This window comes from Camelus dromedarius, chromosome 3 (genome assembly GCF_036321535.1).
Source record: "Camelus dromedarius isolate mCamDro1 chromosome 3, mCamDro1.pat, whole genome shotgun sequence".
NCBI lineage: Eukaryota > Metazoa > Chordata > Mammalia > Artiodactyla > Camelidae > Camelus > Camelus dromedarius.
This window is the reverse complement of record NC_087438.1, coordinates 42605995-42631487: the sequence shown is the minus strand read 5'-3', so window position 1 is coordinate 42631487 and position 25493 is coordinate 42605995. Positions and strand designations below refer to the sequence as shown.

General features: G+C 34.2%; 1 protein-coding gene across 1 annotated transcript in view; it reads right to left on the bottom strand.

Annotated features, from left to right (window-relative positions):
* RNF180 (ring finger protein 180) overlaps positions 1 to 19477 on the bottom strand; it is a 139536-nt gene extending 120059 nt beyond the window's left edge. Inside the window, exons 1-3 of the mRNA XM_064480940.1 lie at positions 19343 to 19477; positions 6561 to 6656; positions 4020 to 4979 (exon numbers count right to left, since the gene is read on the bottom strand). Coding sequence (XP_064337010.1) covers positions 4020 to 4979; positions 6561 to 6656; positions 19343 to 19477 — 1191 coding nt within the window. The remainder of the gene's footprint in view (positions 1 to 4019; positions 4980 to 6560; positions 6657 to 19342) is intronic.
* Positions 19478 to 25493: the final 6016 nt, after the last annotated feature.

Here is a 25493-nt window from a genome sequence, read left to right as displayed (position 1 = left end):
AGTAAATACTTAGGTATAAATCTAACAAAACATTCACAAGTTATGAATGTTGAAAATTGCAAAATATTGCTAAAGGAAATCAAGGACCTAAATAAAAGGAGAGATATATCATGTTCATGGACTGGAAAAAACCAACACAGTAAATATTTCAGTCCTCCCCAAGTTGATTTATTTTTTGTAAAGATAAACAGGTTGATTCTAGATTTTATATGGAAAGGCAAAGGAATTAGAATAAAAAAATTTTGAAAAAGAAAAATAAAGTTGGAGAAACCACAATATTCTACTTTAATGACTTCCTATAAAGCTACAATAAAGAACAAAAAGGGCTACTGGCAAAGGGAGACACACACAAAAATAAACTGAAAAGAAAGAACAGAGAGTCCAGAAATAGACCCACACATATACAGCCAGTTGATTTTTGACAAAGCTGCAAAAGCTTCAATGGAGAAAAGGCAGTTTTCAATAAATGGTGTTAGAACAATCAAGCATCTCTATTCAAAACAAGGGACCTCGAACTAAATCTCATACTTACAAAAAAAACAACTCAAAATGAATCACAATTCTCAATACAAAATGTAAAACTATATAGCATTTAGAAGAAACCATAAGAAAAAATCTTCATAACCTAGGGTTAGGCAAAGAGTTCTTAGGACACCAAAAGCACAATCCATTTAAAAAAAACAAACGAAGAAACTGGATTTCATCAAAATTAAATGTTTCCTCTACAGGAAAAAAATATTGTGAAGAGAAGAAAAGGACAAACCTTCATAAACCACATATTCAATGGATGACTTATATCCAAAGTATATAGAGAACTTTCACAATTCAACATGAAGAGCACAACCCGATTAAGAAAATGACTAAGATTTGAAAAGATACTTCACTAAACAACATATACAAATGGCGAAATAAGCACATGAAAAATGCTCAGCATCATTAAGAAAATACCATTAGAGAAATGTAAATTAAAACCACAATGTGATACCACTACACATCTATTAATGACAATATTTTTAAAATGGAGACTACCAGGTGTTTATGAGAATGCACAGCAAAAGAAATTCTCAAACATTGCCGTTTGGAATGAAAAATGGTAGAGTTATTCAGAAAAACAATTTGACAGTTACTTATACAGTTAAACATACACTTAACCATATGATCCAGCAATCCCACTCCTGGGTATTTACCCTAGAGAAATGAAAGTTACGTTCACACAAAAACCTATACACGAATATTTATAACAGCTCTATTCATAATTGCCAAAACCTGGAATAACCTAACTGTCCTCAAGAGGTAAATGGATAAACTGGTTCATTCATACAATGGAATACTATTGAGCAATAAAAAAGAACAAACTATAGATATGCACAACAACTTGGATGAATTTCACAGGTAATTATGCAGAGTAAAAGAAGCCAGTCTAAAAAAGTTATATACTATATGATTCTAATTTTATAATATTACATTAATATTTTATTAAATTATCAAAAAGACAAACTAAAGTAATGGAGAAAAGGGCAGTGGTTTTTAGGGATTAGGGATTAGACAAGGGTGTGATCATAAAGATATAATCATGGCACAATTATAAAGGCACAAGGGCGATTTTTGGAGTGTTAGAACTGTTCTAATCCCCACTGTGGTGATTGTTACACGTTCTCTACACACGTTTAAATCATAGAACTGTATGCCAAGAATAAATCAATTTTATTGCATGGTAATTAAAAAATTAAAAACCAAAATCAAAAAGACTATGTTGAATAAAAATGAGGTTTACTCAGCACTGTCTTTCCCCAAAGTAGGTGCTCAATTCACATTTGCTGAACAAGAACATTGAAAAACTGGCTGCAGTTTCTGCTTCAACAGCAATCTCATTTATATCACTAAGTTTCAAAATTTTGTAGCATGATTAACATTTTCTATCATGGTATCTGCCACAGAAAGACATCTAGTTTACACACACACACACAAAATCATTAAAAATGCCAATGTAAGTCAGAAATCTAGATACCTCAACCAATTATTTTAAACTTTAAAAAGATTATCATTAATAATGGGTAACTTTATATTTATATGCTTATCTGTCTCATTAAAAAAAGGTGCAGGATCTATTTTGAAGTCATTACCCAAAGGCATGGTATACAAAACAGATATTTGATAAATGTTTATATAATCGGCTAATCTCTATTAAGCATGAAATGAGCTGAATAGCTATTAATTTACCTTAAATATCAACTCTTTCTAGGATTTATCCTTTTCCTTGAATTAGCAAGACTGAATATTAAGAATTCTTCCATCAGACTCAAATCATGGTGTGTACTCATATCGCTAAATCATGTTATTTCTGTGCTGCTACATAGTTTTAGGTTTTCTTCTCTAGGGAGACACTGAGCATTTGCCTCTAACTCCCATGCAACCAGCCAAACCTATTAGGATCCCATCGTGTCATTCCGTAAGGACCTGTCACAGGTGTGACTAAGATTCATTTACTCTAGTCAATTAGTTAAGCAGATTGGTTAAATCACTTATGTGTGACCAAACAAAAGCAACTTCATTTAAAAAAATTAATTTTGGTCTTACTTTGCTCTCAACTGTGTAAAAAAGAGTGTTTCTATGCTAGAAAATGATTAAAAATAGAGCTAAGGTTTTCAGAATTACCTAGCCGAAGAACTAAACACATTTTGAAAATTGTAAAGATGTTATTTGCATATGTTTAAAGTACAGAGCAAGTATAATTTTCAAACTTCTTTTAAATGTCTATTTGTTAGAGAATTATTTTAGAGCCTTCCACATTGTTTTTCAAGTATTCTTTCTGAATATTCACTTAACATATGAGATCATTTCCAGTTTATCTACATTTAAGTCAAATTTTAAATAAAAATTTTGAACTTCATAGCTTCAATAAACTATAAGGTGCATTATAGTGGTGATAAAATATATTTTTTTACATCCTACAATTATGCTTTGATGCCACATTACACCATCACTTGCAAATAAACCAAACTGAAATGCTCCTGTCAGCAACCAGTCAAAAATATAATAAACATTTACTTGTAATAATACTAACCAAAAGATTAAAAAAAAAAACCTAACCGGACTGAAGCCCTTAAAGTAGTTATTTTTTTTTTTTTAATTTTAGCCAGTCCATGATTAGGATCATAAACAATAATGAGTTTGCTTAACTAAGAATGTATTATGTCAAGTTGTGGTTTTCTAAATTTTAGCTCTGAGGACATTGTTAATATTCAACATACTAATTAATAAGGACTGCTATCTATTATGAACAAGTAAATAATAAAGGCAATTTGCAAAAAAAAAGTTTACATACAAATATGCCAGTCCTCAAACTTCCAAACTGTCATGAGCACCTTCACTGGCTTTATGGGTTTCCTCAGTGCCTAACATTTACTCTCACTTCCTTCACTCACCCACTCTTAACATATCATTATGGGTACAGGAGTTTAAACCACAGAGAAGCAACCTCTCCTACAAAATTACAGTTAAGGGTCAATTATGTTTTAGACAATTTTCACAATTTAGCACAGTTAATCATATCTACATCATGGTGGGCACATAATTAAACAAGGCTCCTTGAAAGTATCAATTTAAACTTAAGGTAATGGAAATGAAAGAATCTGTCACGAGATTGTATTTACTTAGAGAAATTTTGTTTTGATTTAACCTGAAAAAAAATCACTGAAAAACAATCCTAACATGAATAAATTGGAAATGTGTATGACAATCAAGTCTCAATATCATATGATTAATGTTCCTATAAAATATTAGCAAAACTGGGAAAAACTTCACAAAAGGGCAGTTTCTAAACACGTGGAAGCACAGAGACATGGTGATACATGTCAATTATAATAGAGCTACATGATTATTAGGTTCACCTCGGGAGCAGTGTCATTTCAAAATCATTCAAACCATGATTTTATGATACAGGTATTCAAAGTTTGCTGCTCTCCCCAAAGCCCAACATTTATAATACTGAATTTTTAGTAAACTTTTAAAAAAATTACCTGCTTCTGCAGCCATCTCTCATGCCTTCGTTGTTTCAGCCTCAGATTCTTCAGCTTGCTCCTTTCTCTCTTACTGAGCCTCTGATTAATGGCACCCAAAGAAAAATTGCCCGAATGCAGGAAGTCCAGAGGAGAGAGGTGCTCTTCCTGCTCTGGGGCCTCCAGCATGCTCCTGCCAGCTGAGGGCAGGTCCATCAGGAAAGTCAGGCTGTTGGAACTAGCATGGTCAGAGTACACTGCAGAAGCTTCTAGACCACACTGAAATTCTCCTCCTCTTTGTGTCTGGGTCTCACGGGGAGCCACTGAAAATCTTTGCAGCAGCATATTAGGATCAAAACTGGATGAAATTTGAAAGGAACAGTTATTTTTGCTAGATTCTAAAGGCAAGCCTGAAAGGTCAGTAGGCTGTGTTTCATTTAGCCTGGAACAGGCAGTAGTCTTACTATGTATTCCATATAAGGAGGGTAATAAAGTCAGTTTCTCATTGATGTTCAGATCCAAACTATGTGATTTTCTATGAAAAGCTCTCGTAGTGCATCTGCCAGTCACAAGCTGTGGAACAAAAAGCTGGTATTTTGGATCTGACGCTTTGAAGAGCAGTTTTTCGTTCTTCATCTCAAAATACGTTGATGGTGCCTCTAGGCAGAGTGCTTCTGTTAATCTTCCAGGACCATTATTACTTTGGGCCATGTTTAAAAGCCCGTGATTTCTGTTTTTGGAGGCGCCACCTGTCAGCAGAGTTTCCTTGTCACAACCTGACTGAACTCTAGGATGTGACAAGTATTTCAGCGATGGTCTCATTAGTTGGCCTGCCCACGTGGGCTGATAATCGGTCCGGCTCTTGGAGAGATGTACAGCTGCAAGCTGGCCACAGGAACATTTTGGAGTGCTGACAAAATTAAAGCCCCCTAAACGGGCCCCACAGAAAGGGCAATTCAGTTTTCCAACTGTCCACTGGGCCTACAGGTAATAAAGGAAAATAAAAACAATGCTTTCATTGCAAAGTAACCAAAAAGAGTGTGAGCTTTTTTTTTTTTTTTAAGCCGAGCACATGAAAGTTTTCTATGTCACAGAAAAGGCCAGCTTTCTGTTTTCTGATTAGTAGACAGAGCAGTAAATGGAAACAATAAATAGAGATAAGAATCCCCGAAGGTCTAGGATGGTAACGAATTGCACATCATGCCCATCTAAACAATACTCCTGAGAATTCTGAAAGAGTCTCTTAGACAATTGGCTGAATATGAATACAGTGTGAACTAATGAAAAGAAAAATACACTATGGAACCAGGAAGCAAATCAGTGTACAGAGCTTAATTTGCAAGTAAAATCTCACAGAAAAGTGTCTGTTTTGATACACTTCTTGCATACCAAGCACTGTGGGAAGGAACTTTACCCAACCAACAGAATAAAGCTCTTCCTGCCTTTTTACATACAACCAAAAGATACTGGTTGCATACATCAGCTAGTTCATTTTCTAGACTCAGATTACAAATTAATAATGAACTAGCTTAAAATCATATTTTCAACAGAGATAGTGGAACATCTGCAGTGTCCTAAAACATTCTGTAAAGTTCAGGACACTTATAAGCAGCACACTGGCATCTTCCCAGGAAATCATTATAACGTGAGAATGGGTACAAGGGATATCTAGCTAATGTTATTTTTTAACAAAAGAAGTAAGCTAGTCAGTGGGGAAATGGAACTATATTTTTCCCAAAATCACAGTAGTTATACTTTTCTAATACTTCGGTGTTTTGAACTGTGAGAAATAATGATGCCATAGTGAACAGGTGAGTTCTTGCTCTTACAGTATTTCATTAAGGATCTTTAAAGTGTTATAATTTCATTCTGATTGTGCCAATGAGAGTCTTTAATTGTCCAGTTTATTTCACATGTGTGTGCAAATATGAATGATACACACAGGATATTTCATTCACTCAGTAGGTACTGTTCCAGGTGCTGGGGATACAGTACATAATGAACAAAATATAAAAAACCTCTGACTTCCTGGAGTTTATATTCTAGTAGAGGACTTAGGTAATTAACAAGATCAGTAAGCCATTAGTGTGTGTAGGTGTATATGTGGATGTGTGTATGGATGTGTACAACAACTAATATATGTCACATATACTTAAGCATATTTATAAGTCCTAAAAATCACTTACAGCATAAGTGTAAAACAGACAGGTATATACAATAGAGAAGGGAGAAAGGAAGTGTTAGGAGTGGTAATAGTAGGGAGAGGCACTTGATAGCCCGGCAAGGCTATGCCTCATTAAGAAATGAGGGAAATGAGGAAACAGGTGAGTAGCTGTGGGAATAGAATTCATGGAAGGGGGAATATCAAGTGCAAAGTCTGAGTTATGAAAATACTCAAGAGTATTTCAGTAACAATGAAGAAGCCAGTAAGCATAATCAAGAGTTACACACCCTTTCATGTCTCTTGAAACAATCTGTCCAAGAAAAATAGCTCTAAAATGAAAACAAAAATATTTCAAAGATAGCATATTTCTAATTTTACTCAGCAACTAAGGAACTTACTTTTTGTATTAGGCAGTTTATCCATTCTGGAAGAGCTTCTACATTTATGTGCCACACATGACAAATATTTTGATCATCAGCTGAATCATGTCTATCCTGTTACATGAAACAGAAGAATTAATATTGTTAAAATGGCCATACTACCCAAAGCAATCTACAGATTTAACACAATCCCTATCAAATTACTCAGGAAATTTTTCACAGAACTAGAACAAATAGTCTTAAAATTTACATGGAATCATAACAGACCCAGAATTGCAAAAGCAATACTGAAGAAAAAGAACAAAGCTGAAGGCATAACCCTCCCAGACTTCAGACAATACTGCAAAGCTATAGTAATCAAAACAGTGTGGAATTAACACAGCCATATAGACCAATGGAACAGAATACGGAGCCTCAAAATAAACCCACACACCTACAGTCAATTAATCTTTGGCAAAGCAGGCAAGAATATACAAAGGAGAAAAGACAGTCTCTTTGGCAAGTGGTGTTGGGAAAACTGGACAGCCACATGTAAATCAATGAAATTAGAACACTCCCTCACACCATACAGAAAAATAAACTCAAAATGGCTTAAAGACTTAAATGTAAGACAGGACACCATAAAACTCCTAGAAGAGAACATAGGCAAAACATTCTCTGACATAAAGTGTAGCAATGTTTCCCTAGGTCAGTCTCCCAACGCAACAGAAATAAAAGCAAAAATAAACAAATGGGACCTAACCAAACTTAAAGTTTTTGCACAGTGAAGGAAGCCATCAGAAAAATGGAAAGGAAACCTAATGAATGAAAGTGATCTATCTGATAAGGGGTTTATATCTAAAATAGATGAAGAACTCATACAACTAAATATCAAAAAACTCAAACAACCCAATTAAAAGTGAGCAGAGGACCTAAATAGGCACTTTCCAAAAAGACATACAGATGGACCACACACATGAAAAAATGCTCAACATCTCTAGTCATCAGGGAAATGCACATAAAAACAGTGAGATATCACCTCACACCTGTCAGAATGATTATTTTCACAAAGACAAGAAATAATAAATGTTGACAATATTGAGGCAAAAAGGAATCCCTCACACACTGTTAGTGGGAATGTAAACTGATACAGCCACTATTAAAAGTAGTATGCCAGTTTCTCAAAAAAATAAAAACTAGTGCTACCATATGATCCAGCAATTCCTCTCCTGGGCATTTATCTGAAGAAAACAAAAATACTACTTCAAAAAGGTATACGCATCCTAATGTTTATGGTAGCATCACTTACAATAGTCAAAATATGGAAACAATGTGTTGCCCATCAACAGATAAAGAAAGACGTGACATACATGTGTGTATACATACACACACACATACATACATACACAATGGAATGTCACTCAGTCACAAAAAAAGAATGAAATCTTGCAATTTTTGACAGCATGGATGGACCTGGATGGCATCATGTTTAGTGAAATAAGTTAGACAGAGGAAGACAAATACTGTGTTTTCACTTACATGTGGAATCTAAAAAATAAAACAAACATAATAAAACAGTAACAGACTCACAGATAGAAAGACTGGTGGCTGCCAGAGGGGAGAGGGATAAAATCGGTGAAAAGAATTAAGAGGTACAAACAACCAGGTATATGATACATAAGTTACAACGATATAATATACAGAACATGGAAAATAGCAAATACTTTATAATAACTTTACATAAAGTATACTCTACAAAAATATCAAATTACTATGTTGGACATCAGAAATTAATGTAATATTGTAAGTCAACTATATTTCAAATAAAAAAGAAAAGGAAAAAAGACATCCACACACCTCTCTTAAACAAAGAATCAAAAATCCTTGATAAAGTATTAATAAGTAAAATTTAACAATATATTACTATATATAGGTAGAAAATACAAAGGAATCCAAGAAAAGCAACTAAAAAGTGACGTTTGCAGGATATAAAGTCAATACACAGATTCAACTCTATTTCTTTAGACCAGCCACAATAAATTGTAATGGGCTACTTGTAAAATATCAATTATAACAGCAGCAAAAAAACACGAAAAATTTAGGAATAAATTTAATACAATATGTACAAGATAAGTCCATTATAAACTAGAAAACATTCTTGAAACAATTAAGGAATACACAGTAGTGTGTATCTCAGGAATAAAAGATCAGTAGAGCATTCAAAAATCATTCAGTATAATTCAACATATTAATATGAGAACAGATACAAAATATTTTGATATACATGGAAAAATCATTAGATAAAAGTCAACATTCATTCATGATAAAAACTTAGAAACTAAAAATGGAAGACAACTTTTTCAACCTGATAAAGGCTATCTATGAAAAACCTATAGCTAAACTCACACTCAATGGTGAAAGACAATTCTTTTGCCCTAAGATTGAGAATAGAATGTCTTCTTTCTCACCCTTTCCACTCCACATTGCATTGATGGTCAAGGTCAGTACAGTATGACAAGAAAAAGAAATAAAAGATGTACAGATGAAAAATAAACAAAACATCAATGAGATACATCTTCACACCCACTAGGATGGCTATAATAAAAAATTAAAATAATAAACAGAAAATAAGTGTCAGTGAGGATATACAGAAATTGGAACCACTGTACATTTATGATGCAGCCACTGTGGAAAATAACTTTGTGTTTCCTCAATAAGTTGAATGTTGAATTACCAAGTGGCCTAAAATTCCATTCCTGGGTACATAACCAAAATAGTAAGAAATGAGTGTTCAAACCAAAACTTGTATACAAATGTTCATAGCAGCACTACTGACAATAGTCAAAAGGTGGAAACAACCCAAATGTCCACAACTTATGAATATACAAATATGCTATATCCCTGCAATGATACATTGTTCATTCATAAAAAGGGATAAAATACTGATACGTATTATAACATGGATAAACCTTGAAAACATGCTAGGTGAAAGAAGCCAGACTAAAAGGCTACACATTATATGATCCCATTTGTATGAAATATCCAGAGTCAGTAAATTCACAAACAAAAACCATATTAGTAGTTGCCAGGGGTTTGGAAGAGGTATCAATGGGGAGTGACTGCTTGATGAGCATGGGCTTTCCTCTTGGGAAATGAATGATGAATATGTTCTGGAACTAGACAGTGATGATGCCTGCACCACACTATAAATGTATTAAATATCAGTAGTGGTAAATTTTGTTATGTATATTTCAGCCTAATTTTAAAAAAATAACAAAATAACTTTTTTATTTACAGACAACATAATATAAAGAAAATACTAAGGAATTCATCATAAAAGCTGCTAAATTAATAAATCAGCACAATTTCAGTATACAATGTAAACATACAAATTTCTGTGTACCACCTTTCCGTACATTAACAACAAACAATGAGAAATAAACACTTTCAAAATACCACTTAACAGTAGCGCTAAAAAAAAAACATTAACTACTTAGGTATAAATTTGACACAGTAATACAAGACCTGTTTACTAAAAACTACAAAACACTATATAGAAAAATTTATCATTTACCTTCTCTAGCCCCTTATTTTTAAGCAGTATCTTCAAACGACTGAAGACTGCCAAAAATGTGCTTTGATAACAGTGTGCTCATTTTTACTTTCTGTATTCTTAGAGGAAATTCATTTAAAAATCTGAATTCTTAACAAATGGTGACGTATTAGCCAAAGTCCATTATAATAAATTTAAATGGACCATATAAAACTGTTTTTTAAGGAACCTTGGGAAAGTGACAGGAAGTGATTCAGTAAAAATAAGCAGTGTACCTTTACCTAAATACTTTACCTAATTTAATTTTTGAAGAAGAGAATTAATCTTACAAACATCCATACTCATATACATTAGCCCCTTCTACTAGGAGCTGATAATTAGGCAGATTTGTAGTAACTAATGAATTTTTTTAAAGGCTCTCAAAGAGAATGTAAACTGGGACTGACATATACAGTCACCTCTACTTCATTATTAGATCCAATTTTTTTTCTGATTTTTCAAGGTTCTGTTCAACTAAGAACTATATAAATATTTCTTCACTGAAACAAAGAATAGAATATTATATTAAAGTAAGTTAGTGACAATCAACCTATCAATATTTATTGGTCATTACTAAACACAGTGTTGACCTTATAAAGGGAATAAAGAAACTTCTTTATATGCCAAGGACGGTGTTTTATCTTACATTTACTATCTCATTTTACTATTTTATTGTGCATATTCTATTATTTCATTTAATCATATAAAGTGATCATAACATTTAATCACATAAGATTGATCATGATACTAAGAAACCACTGTCTATTATAAATTCTAGAGATGTTTTATGAACATTCCTGAGAACAGAGTCATAGTTCTAGGTAGGTAAAGGAAGTTATACAATGTACTTACTCTTATTTCTACCAGGTAACAAGCATTTGTATTGTGCTCTCTATGCCCAAGCACTGTTTTAAGGGTTTGATTAATTTACAGATAAGAAAATTGAGATAAGAGAAATTAAGTAACTTTTACATAACTTGCAAGGTCACAAAGCAAGCAGCACAGCAAGGACTTCCATTCAGGCAACCTGCCTTCAAAACTGAGTCACTAAGCTTCCATTGTTACTTCCTAGACCAAATAAACAGTGTCTTTTACAGGGCAATCGTCTTTCTTACATCTTTACCTGGAGTAAGTTTTAAGGCATGATACTGCTATTCTTCCTGAGGCTTACAACAAAAAGCAAAACAAATCAAAAACTGGAAGCATAACTTACTTTTAAATTAACCAAAAAAATACACTAACTTATACAGAAGAAAAGTCAGTTTAGAAAAAATTCCACAGCCGATTCTGATCTGTGACCTCCAAACCAATCTCCTTGAGTACTATTAACATAAAGCAAGCATATTTTCTCTATATATTTAAAAGTTAAAACATACTCGCATACCAACAAAAAAGACGAAAATCAGTTACAGAAATTGATACTAGTGGGAGAAGCATAAAAGGTTGGGTTAAGAGTATACAGTATTTCCTTTTCTGAAAATTAGATACGGCAAATGGAGACCACCAGGATAAACAGAGCTTCAATTATAAATGAGACTGCCACCTACTTCAGCTGTAATTATACACATTGTCATATATATATATGATATTCATGATACTTACTTCCAATATAACTTTAAAGTAAAATAAGACATCAAACTATGAAGTTTATAAAGTCTACTGTCAATTAATTTAAAAAAACTTTAAAATACATGTGATAAAACAAGTTTTAATGTATGTATTTTAAGATGAATGATTAAACTGGAAGTAACCCCATTTGAGGAATTTAAAGCCTGTAGTAGGGGCATGTCAGGTTATCTCCTTGAGGTAAAAATACACTGAAAATTAGAAAAACTGTATTATTAGGATTTTTCAAACCTTACTAGACAGATTTTTCATGTCTCAGATTTATCATGTGAGCGAAGGAGGACGGGAAGGAAGAGAAAGTAAGCCAATTTTACTTAATGCTGTCAGAAAAACGTTGACAAAATATTTTGTAAATGAAATCATTTGTTCAAGCAGCAGGGGGAGCTAATGCATTGTTATTTTGTTTTTTCTTTATGAGTAGGGAATGTTTTCAGAGAACTTCTTTAATTTTAAAATTATAAATTGTATGTATTATCTTTTTATTATTTAATAATTAAGTTTTTATTATTTAATGATTAAGGTTAAATGTAAAAAGTTGACATAAATATAATATTATTTAAAATATTTTAAAAGATGTTTAACACTAACATATTTCCAATGTTAGTAATTACATTCCCTTAGCTAACTCACTAAAAATGAGCTAACTGTATTATTTAACTATGGACACAACAGGGAAAAGATCAAAATTCTATTGGACTGTCTGTTTCTTCTATTTGTAGTTTGAGAAGGTACTTCAAAGGTGAAAACTTCTTTTACTCAAAAGGTCAGAATGATAAAGGAATTGAAGGCCTCACTTAAGAGCAGGCTGTCCCCTGCATCCATTCTTGCTATCTTTCTAATTTCACTCTTTCACAATCACCAGAATGATTTCTTTAAAAATTCTATAGTCATGTTGCTCCTTTTCACTGACTTCCTAGCTCTCAGGATAAAGATGAAAGTCCTTAATTTATCTTACAAGACCGTAAGTGATCTAACCAACAACCATCTTTCTAGCCTCAAATCTTGCCACACTCCCTCTTGATCTCTGCACCCCAATCATAGAAATCTTCTAGTTCCACAAATATATCACATCCTCTCCACACAGGGCCTTTGAATATGCTGGTTCCAAAGCTTGGAACTCCTCCCTCCTATACTGCCCTCACTACTCATCCACCATATCTCTGCACAAGTGACCTCCTCAGAAAAGCTTTCTCCTTAGAACAACAGTCCTCTGTCTACATTCTACCCTTATGGCTTCCTGCATGTTTCCTTTTTCCCACTTACACAGCTAGTAGTTTAATATTTACGTTTGAGCACTATCCTGAAAGCTTCACGAGGACAGAACATTTCTCTTCTGCTCTTCGTTGAATCTCCAGTGCCTATTACAGGACCTGCCATGTCTTAGCTGGTTTGAGCTGCCATAACAAAATACTACAGGCTGGGTGGCTTAGAACACAGACATTTATTCCTCACAACCCTGGAGGCTAGAAGCCTAAGATCAAAGTGCCAGCATGTTCAGGTGCTGATGAGAACTCTCTTCTTAGTTTGCAGATAGCTGCCTTTTTCCTGTGTCCTCACATGGTGGAAGGAGAATGAGATCTCTCTATCTTCTTATAAGCCACAGTCTTACTGGATTGAGCCTCATCCTTATGACCTTAAATTAACCTTAATAACCCCCTACAGACCTATCTCCAAATACTTTGGGGGTTTGGGGTAACTTTGGGGGTTAGGACTTTAACACATGAATCTGGGATATACACAGATACACATGTGGTAAAACTAAGTATGTATTAAATATGTACTGACACTAAGAAAACCAAAATACTTAAAATGTATTAAGCAATAAAATGTGATTTATTTCAGTATTATTTCAGTATTATAGCCATTGAAAGGATACCATCAGGATACTAAAGCCAGAGATAAAGTGAGCAAAATATCTAACCAAAAAAGGTGAATGAAGAGGCCTATAATCCAATCATCATCAATTCAGCATTCATTAATCACACTTATGGCCACCACTGTATTGGCAATAGTGTTATAAAGAGGAAACGCTTCACAGCCTCATGATGAAAAGAATCATAACCCAATAATTATGATGCTTTGTAGTAAGGGTTGGACCATTCCTCAGTTCTCATTCTCCTCAACTCAGTGGGATCTGGTATCTGCCCCTACAACTCTCACAGCTACAATGAACACTACCAATGATCTGTTTGTGAAAACCAACACACACTTTTAATTCTCAGAGTCTCTCCATATGGCCATACAGCCTGTATGACATTTCTGTACAAATATCGGGACCCCTTTCACAGGCTAGCACCCTCTAGAATTATGCAGCACACAACCTGCACATTAATGGCAGTATCTGGCTTTCTACATCTCCCTACAACATTCACTATCACTAACCAATCCCTCCTTCTGGAAGATGTTTGTCCCTTGACTTCCATAACACTATATCCTGATTTTCAATCCTACCTTTCACACTACTCTTTTTTTCCTACTTTGTGATTTTTTTTTCAGTCCATCCCTTAAACGTTCCTGGGCTGTATTCTTTCTCAGTCCATTCACACTCTGCATGGTGACCTCACCTACTTTCATAGCTTCACTCACCACTTACATGCTGATGACTACCAAATCCATACTCTTAGTTCATATCTCTATTCTGAATCCCATATCCATAGAACCAGCAGCCTCTGAGAAATGTCTATTGAAATGTCTATTTAAATGTCCTGTAAGTCATATAAACTTGACTTGTCCAAAATCGTATCAAAATTGACTTAAAAACTAAAGCTGAGGACACTATCACTGCCCACAACCTCCACCACACCATACTTCACAAATGGGGACCAATCCTGTTATTTATGTTTTTAGGGTCTCTATTGTTGTTATTATTTGCTTTTGGTTTTGGTACTTGCCCACATCTCATGTTTCTCAGGTCTGAAAAGTAGAGCAGGAGTCCCCTTTTGACCCTGTGGACATTGTAGACTGTCTCAAAATTCCATTCTAGATTCCCAGTCATACACCTTTCTACATGCCAGTGGCTGGCAAACTGAAGCTCAGATGTCCCAGATTCCTTTACAGCTCATGTTCTGCACATAACCTAGTTTCCACCAAGCTGATACATTGTTCAATATTATGAAAGAAGTGATGAGTGTATCTGTGTGTTTCCTCTAGCAAGTGTGGTTTTGAAGGTACTTGGTTATTCTGTAGCAAAAGTCAGTGATTCCAGTGTCCACTTCTTAGTTTTGTGGGGGTTGAGGCAGAGAGTGAGACTCCCACTTCCTGGCAGTGGTCAGGGCTGAATAAATATGGCTCTGGAGCCAACAGCTGTGTACACCACTTCCGCAGGTTCCTGACCCTCCATGTTCTCTGAGGGCCACTTTATACCTGCATAGGATGTGGAAGACAGGAGGCAAAGTCCAGAGTTTGTTCAGGGTAGGAAGACTCTTAAGGGGAGTCCCTGACATAGAGCTGGGGTGTAGTATCAGTCTAAGGGTAAATGAGAAACAAACTTGTTGCTCAGAGGGACAAAGAAGAAAAGTTGCCTGTCTCAACTTTGGTATTCAGCAGAAGGAAAGGAAAAAAATCCTCCCCTCAGGGTACTGAAGAATTTTTTAAACAAAAGGTATAAAACAGTAAGGAGATGATTAATAAATTCATCTATGATATATTACGAACTCTCTTGATCAAAAGATACCACAAAGACTGAAATACAAGTTATATAAACTGGCAAAAGTTATCAGAAATACAATAGTCAACAGATTATTGGTATGTAGAATACATAAAGAGCTTTCAAAAATCAAAACAAAACTATGTAATAAAAAACAAGCAAGAAAAAAAAGACATTTCACGGAAAACACAAACAGCCCCAAACAATGAGAAGATGTAAACTGCAGGTGAATATGTGGAATTCACAGAAATATTTAACCACTGCTCATGGGAACCTGTCATTTGAAAACAACTCAGCATTGCCCAGTGAAGTTGAAGAGGCACATATTCTATGACATGTAACTCCACTTCTAGTAATAATTCTTGCCCATGTTTGCCAAGAAATGGACAAGAAAACTCATGCTTTGTATGAGCAAAACAACTGCATATAACTCAATGGTAGAATAAATTATCAATGTAATATATTAATACACTAGAATACTATACAAAAGTGAAAAACTGGAGCTACACTATAAGGCAGCAATTCCCAGAATACCTATCTACAGTGTGATTTCATTTACAGAAAGTAGACAAATAAAATACTTCCAGAAACAATCAAAACACTTACTTTATACACATACACATTTTAATTATATTATTAAATAGGTAATAAATTAGCATAATCTGATAGGTGATAAATTTAGCATTCTTTCAGTAAAGCATCTGATAAATTACTTTTAGATTCCAGTTTTGTTTCCTTTAATTACAACAGATCCTTTTACATTTGTCTTCAGTATTTATACCAAATGTATGTATTTATAAAATGTTTGTATAGCTTAAAGAAATCCTTTTACATTCACCTTCAGTATTTATATAAAATGTATGTATTTGTAAAATATGTTTGTATAGTTTAAAGAAATACTTAAAGAGAAGCAAATGCCAATATACCCACTACCCAGTTTAATAAGTACATTATTACTATTTTAGAAGACCCTTAGGATCTCTAATTACACACTCCTCCTTCCCCCTAGACTTACAATGATATTGAATTATTCCTCAACTAGATGTCAATAGATTTTATATATGTATGTTTTACTTTATATGTACATAAGATATATTTTAATATGTATTAGTTTATATACATATAAATATTTAATATGTATATTTATATAAATATATTTGATATATTATTTTAATAAATATATTTTTATTCTACAAGTTAGTTTCATTAGTTTATATATTTTGTACTATGTGTATACATACACATTGTATTTTATATATAAAGTTACAGTGACAAAGCAGATCAGTGGTTGCCCGAGGCTAGGCTTGGGAGCAGGACAAACTGGCGTAAGGAAATTTTCTGGGATAATGGAAAGGTTTTAAAACTGTATCATTGTATTGTATTCTTACAATGGATAAATTTTATGGTTTAAAAATTATACTTAAAACTCTATAAACAATATTTCTTATAATCTCTTCTGGGAAACCTTCAGCCATGACTAGCCCAGGCAACAGTTTGTTTGCATTCCTCTGCTATAGTACTTATCAAATCAGGCTACACAGCTTGGCCTGTTTTCAACTAGAATTTAAAGCTCCTAGAGGACCAGGATGTTTCTTCAATTCTGTGTCAGTCTCTTCCACAACCCATCCTATTACACACCAGAGCAGTGTTTGAAACTCTCCTGATCATTGAGAAGATGTGAAACTGCATGATACACTGGGGGAGGAGCAAAGGCAGTGTGGAGGTTAAGAGCACAGGCTCAGGACCTTCACTGTCAGGTTCAATTGTAGCTAAACTGCTCAATAAAAGTGTACCCTGAGGCAATTAATTTAATCTCCTGTGCCTCAGTTCCATTATCTATAAAATGGAGACGATAATGTATCTTTCTTTCCTTATACTATAAGGAATGAATAATATAAAACATTTAAAGCAGTGACTAACCAACAAGCATAAAAAAAGGTCCTCCACAGCATTACCACTAGGGAAATAAGTATCTACTGATAAATGACTGGATAAAGAAGTTGTGGGGTGTGTGTGTGTACACACACATATGCACACACAATGGAATACCACTCAGCCATAAAAAAGAATAAAATAATGCCATTTGCAGCAATTACAGATGGACCTGGAGATTGTTATACTAAGTGAAGCACATCAGAAGGAGAAAGAAAAGTACAATATGGTATCACTTACATGTGGTATCTAACAAAATGACATAAATGAAGTTATTTACAAAACAGAAACAGACTCACAGACATAGAAAACAAACTTACAGTTACCAGTGGGGGAAGGGGAGGGTGGAGGGATAAATTGGGAGTTTGGGACTTGCAGATAATAACTACTGTACATAAAATAAATAAACAATAAGGTCCTACTGTATAGTACAGTGAACTATATTCAATATCTTAAAATAGCTTATAATGAAAAAGAATATGAAAAGGAATATATATGTATAACCGAATCACTATGCTGTACACCAGAAATTAATACAACATTGTAAATCGACTATACTTCAATTAAAAAAAAACTATAACGATACATCACTATACATCTACCAGAATGGCTAAAATATCAAGTCTGAAAATACCAAGTGTTGCCAAAGATGTAGAGCAACTGGAATTCTCATCATTGCTATTGCAAGTGAACATTCACTTTGGAAAACTATTAGTAGTCTCTGCAAAAATACACCTACTCTATGAACTCCCCAATTCATGCCTATGTATATAGAAAAAAAGGAATAACACACAAACACATAAAGTCTTTTACAAGAATATTGATAGCAGTTTTATTCATAACCCAAAACTAGAAATTCAAATGCCCATCAGCAGAAAAAACAGATAAATGGTGGTATATTCAAATGGTATACTACTCAGGAAAAAAGGAGCAAACTACATATAAATACAAAACATAAATGAAAACATTATACTAAGCAAAATAAGTCAGGTCAAAAAAGTATATGCTATGTGATTGATTCCATTTGAATGAAGATCAAGAACCGGCAAAACTAGTCTACAGTGACAGACATCAATACAGTGGTTATATTGTGAGAGTGGGAGTATTGCCTGGAAAAGGGCAAGATAACTTTCTGGGATGATGAAAATCTTGTATATCTCGATCTGATTCGTAGAAGAGCTGAAAAATTTTATCATCTGTATACTTAATTTTTTCTTATTCTATGTAAATTGTACCCAATAAACTATTTAGCATGAAAAGTTTTTTCCCCGCAATTAAAATGTTTTGTCAGTTTTTTAAAAGTATCTGACATGTAGTAAGTATGCAACCAAGGTTAGCTACTATTATCAGTTCAAGTTGGCTAAACTGTTAGAGTTGGATAGGAGATAATCATGATCAAATGTGGCTGAGGCAAAAGACAAAATAAAATAAACAAAAGAAGGGGAAGAAAACAATGACAGGTAATTATACCCACTCTCTCCCCTGAATTGAAAATTCCCTGTAAAGTCCATGAATTACTATCTAGTTTGGACCTCTTGCATATTGCTCTTATAGAAGCGTAGGGATATCATTTTTTTTAAGCATTTATTTTTACCAGGACAATCAACTAAGTGCTTTTAAATATTATTCAGGTTTTCCTATTGACTTTCAAATTATACTAACTCTCTCTTCTATGCCCATATTGAATACTAAACAAATAAATAGGTTTTCTATTTTTAACAGGCTCCAGAATTGTGTTCATTCATGGGCGGATAAAAGGACGGATTATTATTTTCAACTTATGCCTATGATGCTGCACTTGAAATTTTAAGGTCATGTTAATGTTAGCAGCTAAAGGTAAAATTAATTACAACTGTGGAAGGTAGGATGCCTTTTGAATACCACTTTGAAATGTTTTCAGTGGATCAGGTAAAATAAGGAAAAAGCTAAGTCAGGTGCAGAGGGATACGTGTGCATGGGTAGGTGTGCTCTCAGCATTCCTATACTAGGAAATTGTGTTTGAAGATCAGAGTTAGCAGTACTCACCTTAATCACTTGATTCTCAAGATATTTCATGAAACAACCAGAACTTCCTATACATTTTCTACATTTCCAACAACGAAGGATACTTATTCCTTCTTGATTATGATTTTTAGTTATCAATTCTTTACTTCTCTTCATCTGTGGGAAAATCAATGCATTTTTAGAAGGTTAAACTGTATCAGATTAAACTTGATTTTCTAAATCTTTTGAACAGCATTATCTACATGTGGACCAGAAGGAAGAGAACTATTTATTGAGGTACCTACTAGTTATCAGGTCTTAGGCTAGGGACCTAGAAACTAGATACAGGATTGAAACGTCCATTTAATTATGATAATGATGCATTATATTAGTGATTAGCAGCTTATTCTATTTTTGCAGAACATTTTATGTCTATTTCCATTTGTTCTCACTAAAAGTGGTAAAAGGCAACTGCTCTGAACAGTTCATTAAATAAATTACTTCAGAGGCATAACAAGGAACTATATTCTTGTAAATACGATGTTTCAAATAGCCACACCATTAAATCTTAAATATAATAGGATTTACTGAGTTATAGCTAATTCTGTGAAAATTGGAAGTAATTATTTCAAACTGATGGCAAAAATCCTGTATTCTAAATGCAATAATTTCTCTTGTATATTGTACTCAGTGGAAGAGTTAACTATGTTACATCTTGGGGTTTCTGCTGTCAAACAAAAAGACTTAGATAGTAAACCTATCAATGTTTTAGTCTATTTTTATACCTGAGAATTTACATCAATACTGTGATTTAGACCAATTTGGGAAAATAGTTTCACACTAATCAGGATTCCAAAATGGTGCAGTGTATTTAATAACCTGCCTAGTAACTACCCATTTTAAAGAAAGGAAATGTTAATTTATTAAGCTATCCATAAGGGCCAGCCTAGCTCACACATTTCCTCATTTGTTAGCTCTTTTATCTTTCATTTATTCAACAGACATTTACTGAGAGCTGACCACATGCCACACAATGAGTCAAACTCTTGGGGCACAAAGATGTGGAAAACTTATTTTCTGTGACAGAGGTGCTCACTACACATACTATAGATCAACAGTTTTCCACTCTCGCTCATTAGATTCACTTTGAAGCTTTAAAAAATAGTCACGTCTTGGCCCTACTCCTAGAAATTTTGACTTATTCTGAGATGGGGAAAGAGTTAGGAAGGGAAACTTTTTGTTGATAAGTTCTCAAGGTGATTCTCTAGTGTGATCAGGGTAAGGACAGGCTGTGTTAATACTCAGACAATTAATGAAAATGTAATAGCTGAATCCCCTAAGAGAGGGAACACAGATGGACCTTAGGCAAATTTAAAGAAAGGACTTGAGGAACTGTGCCTGGAAGGACACAGCACGCCCCTCTTGCATCAAATCTAGCTTTGATCTTCAGGTCCTAGGCAGCAGTTCTGTCTTCACTGACATCTTCAGAACCCATCTTAGCTCAGTTGACCACTCCATTTAAACTTTGCCCTCAATCACCACCAGTAGTATTTTAATTTGCAAATGCCCCGGCCTTCCCATGCTTTTGTCTTTGTTGATGCCCCTCTCCTTTACTTAGCTTCACTTCCACTCCTTTCACCTCTCAGTGGTCTTCTTAGCATCTTCTATCCTCACCTCCCTTTTAACCACCAGTGGTTCCCAACCCGGAGTGGGGACTGTAGGGAAAGGGTCATATCAGAATCATCAATGAGAAAATTCCTATCTGCCTATGCTCTCTTCCTCCCTGAGATACATACACAGCTCCCCTTTTCTCCCCTCAAGACTGTCCCATGCGCTCTTCTAAGCATGTTAGTTAGAAAAAGCTCTATGGGTGATTCGATTAAGTTTTCACTGAGAAAATCACTGAGAATTATGCTCTTTGTGACAACTCTTTCATGTCAATGATTTTAAAATCTATATATCCAGTTTTGATCTTATCCCAAAGATCTAGGCCAATATTTTCAACTTCCAAATGTCAAATGCTATCTTTACACGACTCTCCTTCAGGACCTTTGCACTGGCTGTTTGCTCTGTCTAGATCTGTGCTACCTACATGGTAGCCACTCGTTAGACATGTTATTAAGCACTGGAAGTGTTGCTAATCTGAACTGAGATGCAAAGTAAGTGTAAAATACACACTGAATTTTGAATACTTTGTGGGGAAAAAATACTAAACATTTCAATAGTTTTCGTATTTATTTCATATTGAAATGAAATTTTTAATATACCAAGTAAAATATCTTGTAAAATTAATTTTCGTGTTTCTTTTCACTTTTCAGTGTGGCTACTAGAATTCTTTTAACTATGTATCTGACTTGTACTCCCGGGAAAGCACTTGTCTAGACCTCCTCACCCCAGGTCTTTGCGTGGCTATCTCTTTTCTCATCATTCAGATCTCAGCTCAGTCGTGACCTCATAGGTATGCTATAAGAAACACTTCGGGAGTTTATTTAAATGTAGGTCACAGGGCCACAGTCCCAGGGATTCAATGTTTATAGGGTAGGGCTCTGCATATTTAACAAGCACACTAGGTGATTCTGTTACAGGTGATTGGAGATCAGACTTTCAGAGACAGAATACAGTCTAAGCTCTATTTGCACCAACATGGATAGACTTTGAGAGTATTAAGCTTACTGGAATAAGTTAGACAGAGAAAGACAAATACTTAATGCTATCACCTACATGCGGAATCTAAAAAATAAAACAAGTAAATGTACACAACAAAATAGAAACAGACTCAGATATAGAGAACAGACTAGTGGTCATCAATAGGGAGAGGGAAAAGGGGAGGGATAAAATAGCGTATGTGATTAAGAGATTAAAAAATACTATGTATAAAATAGATAAGCACAGGGAAATAAAGCTATTATTCTATAGTAACTTTAAATGGAATACAATCTGTAAAAATATTGAATCACTATGTTGTACACCTGAAATTAATATTGTAAATCAATTATACTTCAATTAAAAAAAATACAGTCTAAACTCCTTAAGATACAAAAATAGGTCCTTTAGGTAGCACAAGGGATTCTTGTGATGGAACAGTTTTGTGTCTGATTTTGCTGTTGCTCACATGAATCTACATATGTAATAAAACTGCACAGAACTACATATACATACACACATACAAGTGCATGTAGCTGGTAAAATGTGAATAAAGTAGATTGTTTGAAGGTTATACAGCATCTCTCTAAATCTATAATTCACAACTGGCAATTGAATCTACAATTATTTCAAAGTAAAAAGTTTAAAAATTTTACTATACATTAAAAACTCAAAATTTTTAAAAAGTCACACGTTTACCAATTAACTGTCCTGATACACTTGTATAATCACCTATATCTTTTCCCTATATTTGTGACTGCATCATTTTTGATTGTCTCTTCATATGACAACAATTTTGCAGTATTTTCTACAAAGAGAATAAAAAGATCATTTTGTCTTTATTCTCAAAAAAAAAAAAAAGCCCTTCACACCCTTGAAAATCTGACTCCAATCTAACTCTCAAGCCTTGTTGTCCCTTCCTTGAACACTCTACACCAATACTATACAGATCTTTGTGCAGTTCTCTAAAAATGTCCTTTTCTGCTTTCCCATTTTCAAATTTGCTGTTTTCTCTTCCTGTAATATCATTTCCTTTTCCTTTGACTTTATTTAAGAAATATTTTTCAGCCTTTGAGACTGAGCTCAAATTTATCTTTTACAAATGCTCCCCAGAAAACTACAATTCCTCCCTCTTTTGTGTTCCCATGGAACTTTGCATATACGTCTACAGTAGCACTAGTCATCTTGTATTACATTTTTTATGCATATTAATTTAATTTTATGGTCTTAAAAAGCACCATATTCTATTCAAACGGGTATTTTTACAATCAAATATTGTACCTGGCACCAAAAAAGATGGTCAACAATTGTTCGCTGAAATCAAATCAACAAGATCTGGCAGAGAGCTCAGCTTACAAAAAGTCTTTTTCCAGTATCAAGTATTAAGTATATTGGGCCAACCAGATACACAACTACGGACAAACCAACTAGAAGTCCTTTAGCAAGGGATGTACGGAGCCCAAGGGAGTAACTAAAGCTGTGTTTACACATACCTAACTTGAAAGGAGAACTGGAGGCTATCCAAGGGATGTATTTCTAAGACAGCAGAGGTGGTTTCTTCCAAAGAATTTATGCTAAGAGGTCAAACATGGTAAATGAATCTATTAACAAAATGATACTCTTTGAACTGATTCAAATACAGCCTGGTTGTTAGCTGCTAACTCAAATCCATCCCTAATTCCAGCTCCCTAGACACTAGTATGAGTTCTGATAAAAGAAGAAGCTGTATAAGTTATCAACTGAACATTCTGTTTTCTGTTGGGGTCTAAATAATTTGGAGCAGCACACACCACATAGCTTTAACACTCTGAGGACTTGGGGGCAGCAATCAGAGAACTATCGAAGCAAACAGAGAAGGAGCAGAGACAAGGTGATCTTGGGAAACAGTCAAATGTAACATGAAAACGAACTAACTTCCTGCTGAATACATATGAATGTCTCACGATGCTCAGAAATACTTGGAGGGACTCTACAGAGTGCTGGGTTCTGAGTTAACAGTTAACAATAAAATTCTGGTATTATTGTTCACGTGACGGCGGTAGAACTTAATGGCTCATAAGATCTAGGGAATTCAGGTAATCTGATTTTCTTTCAAATCCTGTTCCTCACACCTTACTCCAGTTCTATCAGATAAGATACATGTGTTTTTTTCTAAAATGGAGTGCTCCCCTTGGACCATAGTTCTTCCCACCTATATCATAGTCTTTGTCAAGGTAACTTTCTTGTCACCTGCCCAAGCTTGATCTCTTGGACCAAGGCAGCTGCTGATACCTACTTGATTTTCTCCACATTGCCTACTCATGGATTTCCTCTTGCTGTACTTCACTATCTACCCTGACATTCCTGTCACTTTCTGGTATTTCCTCAATGCATGGGCATTTGCAAAGTAATGTTTCACCGAGTTATGCATATCTCCCAAATACTGACATATTACAGGATATTTAAAAAGTCACATTTGTTAATATTACCACCAACCTCAGCAAAAACTTTAATTATTGGGCAGTAGTCAAACTCACAGCAGTGGATACAAGTTTTCTAAAGTGCTAATTTTTGCTTAAAAGTTAAATTTTGTCATTTGCAACAAATACTGCCAAATACCCATTTCTGAATAACCATAGTTTGTCATTCAAGTAAAAATGGTGTGCCATGGAAAGGTGAATAGTTTAGCTCTCAACTAATACAACAGAACAAAGGCTTTTCTTCAAGGCTTCAATAAGCCTTCAATCAGCCTTCAGTATACTACAGAAGTGCTTTATGCATTCTTCCCATTTTTTTTCACATGGAATATTAAAAGTATATCTATTGAAGAGTAAAGATTTAATAAAAATCAAGTCTATTTAGTGCTTCAATCAACAGCATCTTAATATTGCATGTGTATAGCAGTGAAGAATAAAATGGCTACTAGTACTGTTTGTCACAACTGCCTTGATTCTGCTAAGGAACCAGTTTTTCTCACTATTGCTTTTCCATGATTAATGAAAATGTTAACAAAGTTAAAAAAAAAAAAAGGCCAAATAACATCTTAGTATTACCAAGAAAACAGTATGACTTGACTCTCTGAAAGGTCTTAGAGACACCAAAGGTTATGGACCACATTTTCAGAACTGCTACTTTATGCAAAACAGCTGTCCCAAAAATGCTGCCTATGAAAATCTTATTTTCCACCAGTATCTTTTAAAATATTTAAGAAGTACAGATGAGTCCCTATGGAGAAATATATTTATAACAAATTTGCTTAAAATTTTCTATAAACCAACTACTGGAATTAGAACCTCCATAAAAAAAGTTTTATTTCTTCATCTACCTTTTGCTATTTACCACTTTTTACGGTAAATATCAGCATTTGGCCAAATTCTACACTCTTGGATCACCAAGGTTTGCTCACCCTCTTCATTTTATTCATGGATTTAAACTTGAGATGAAGTGGACAGAGTTATAAATTATTAAAATTAATCTAAAATTAGAAAATAAGAATAAACCAAAAACAACCTTAAAAGTTGAAATAGACCTCAAATATCTCCTCCAAAACTCATTAAAAAAAAAAAAACAA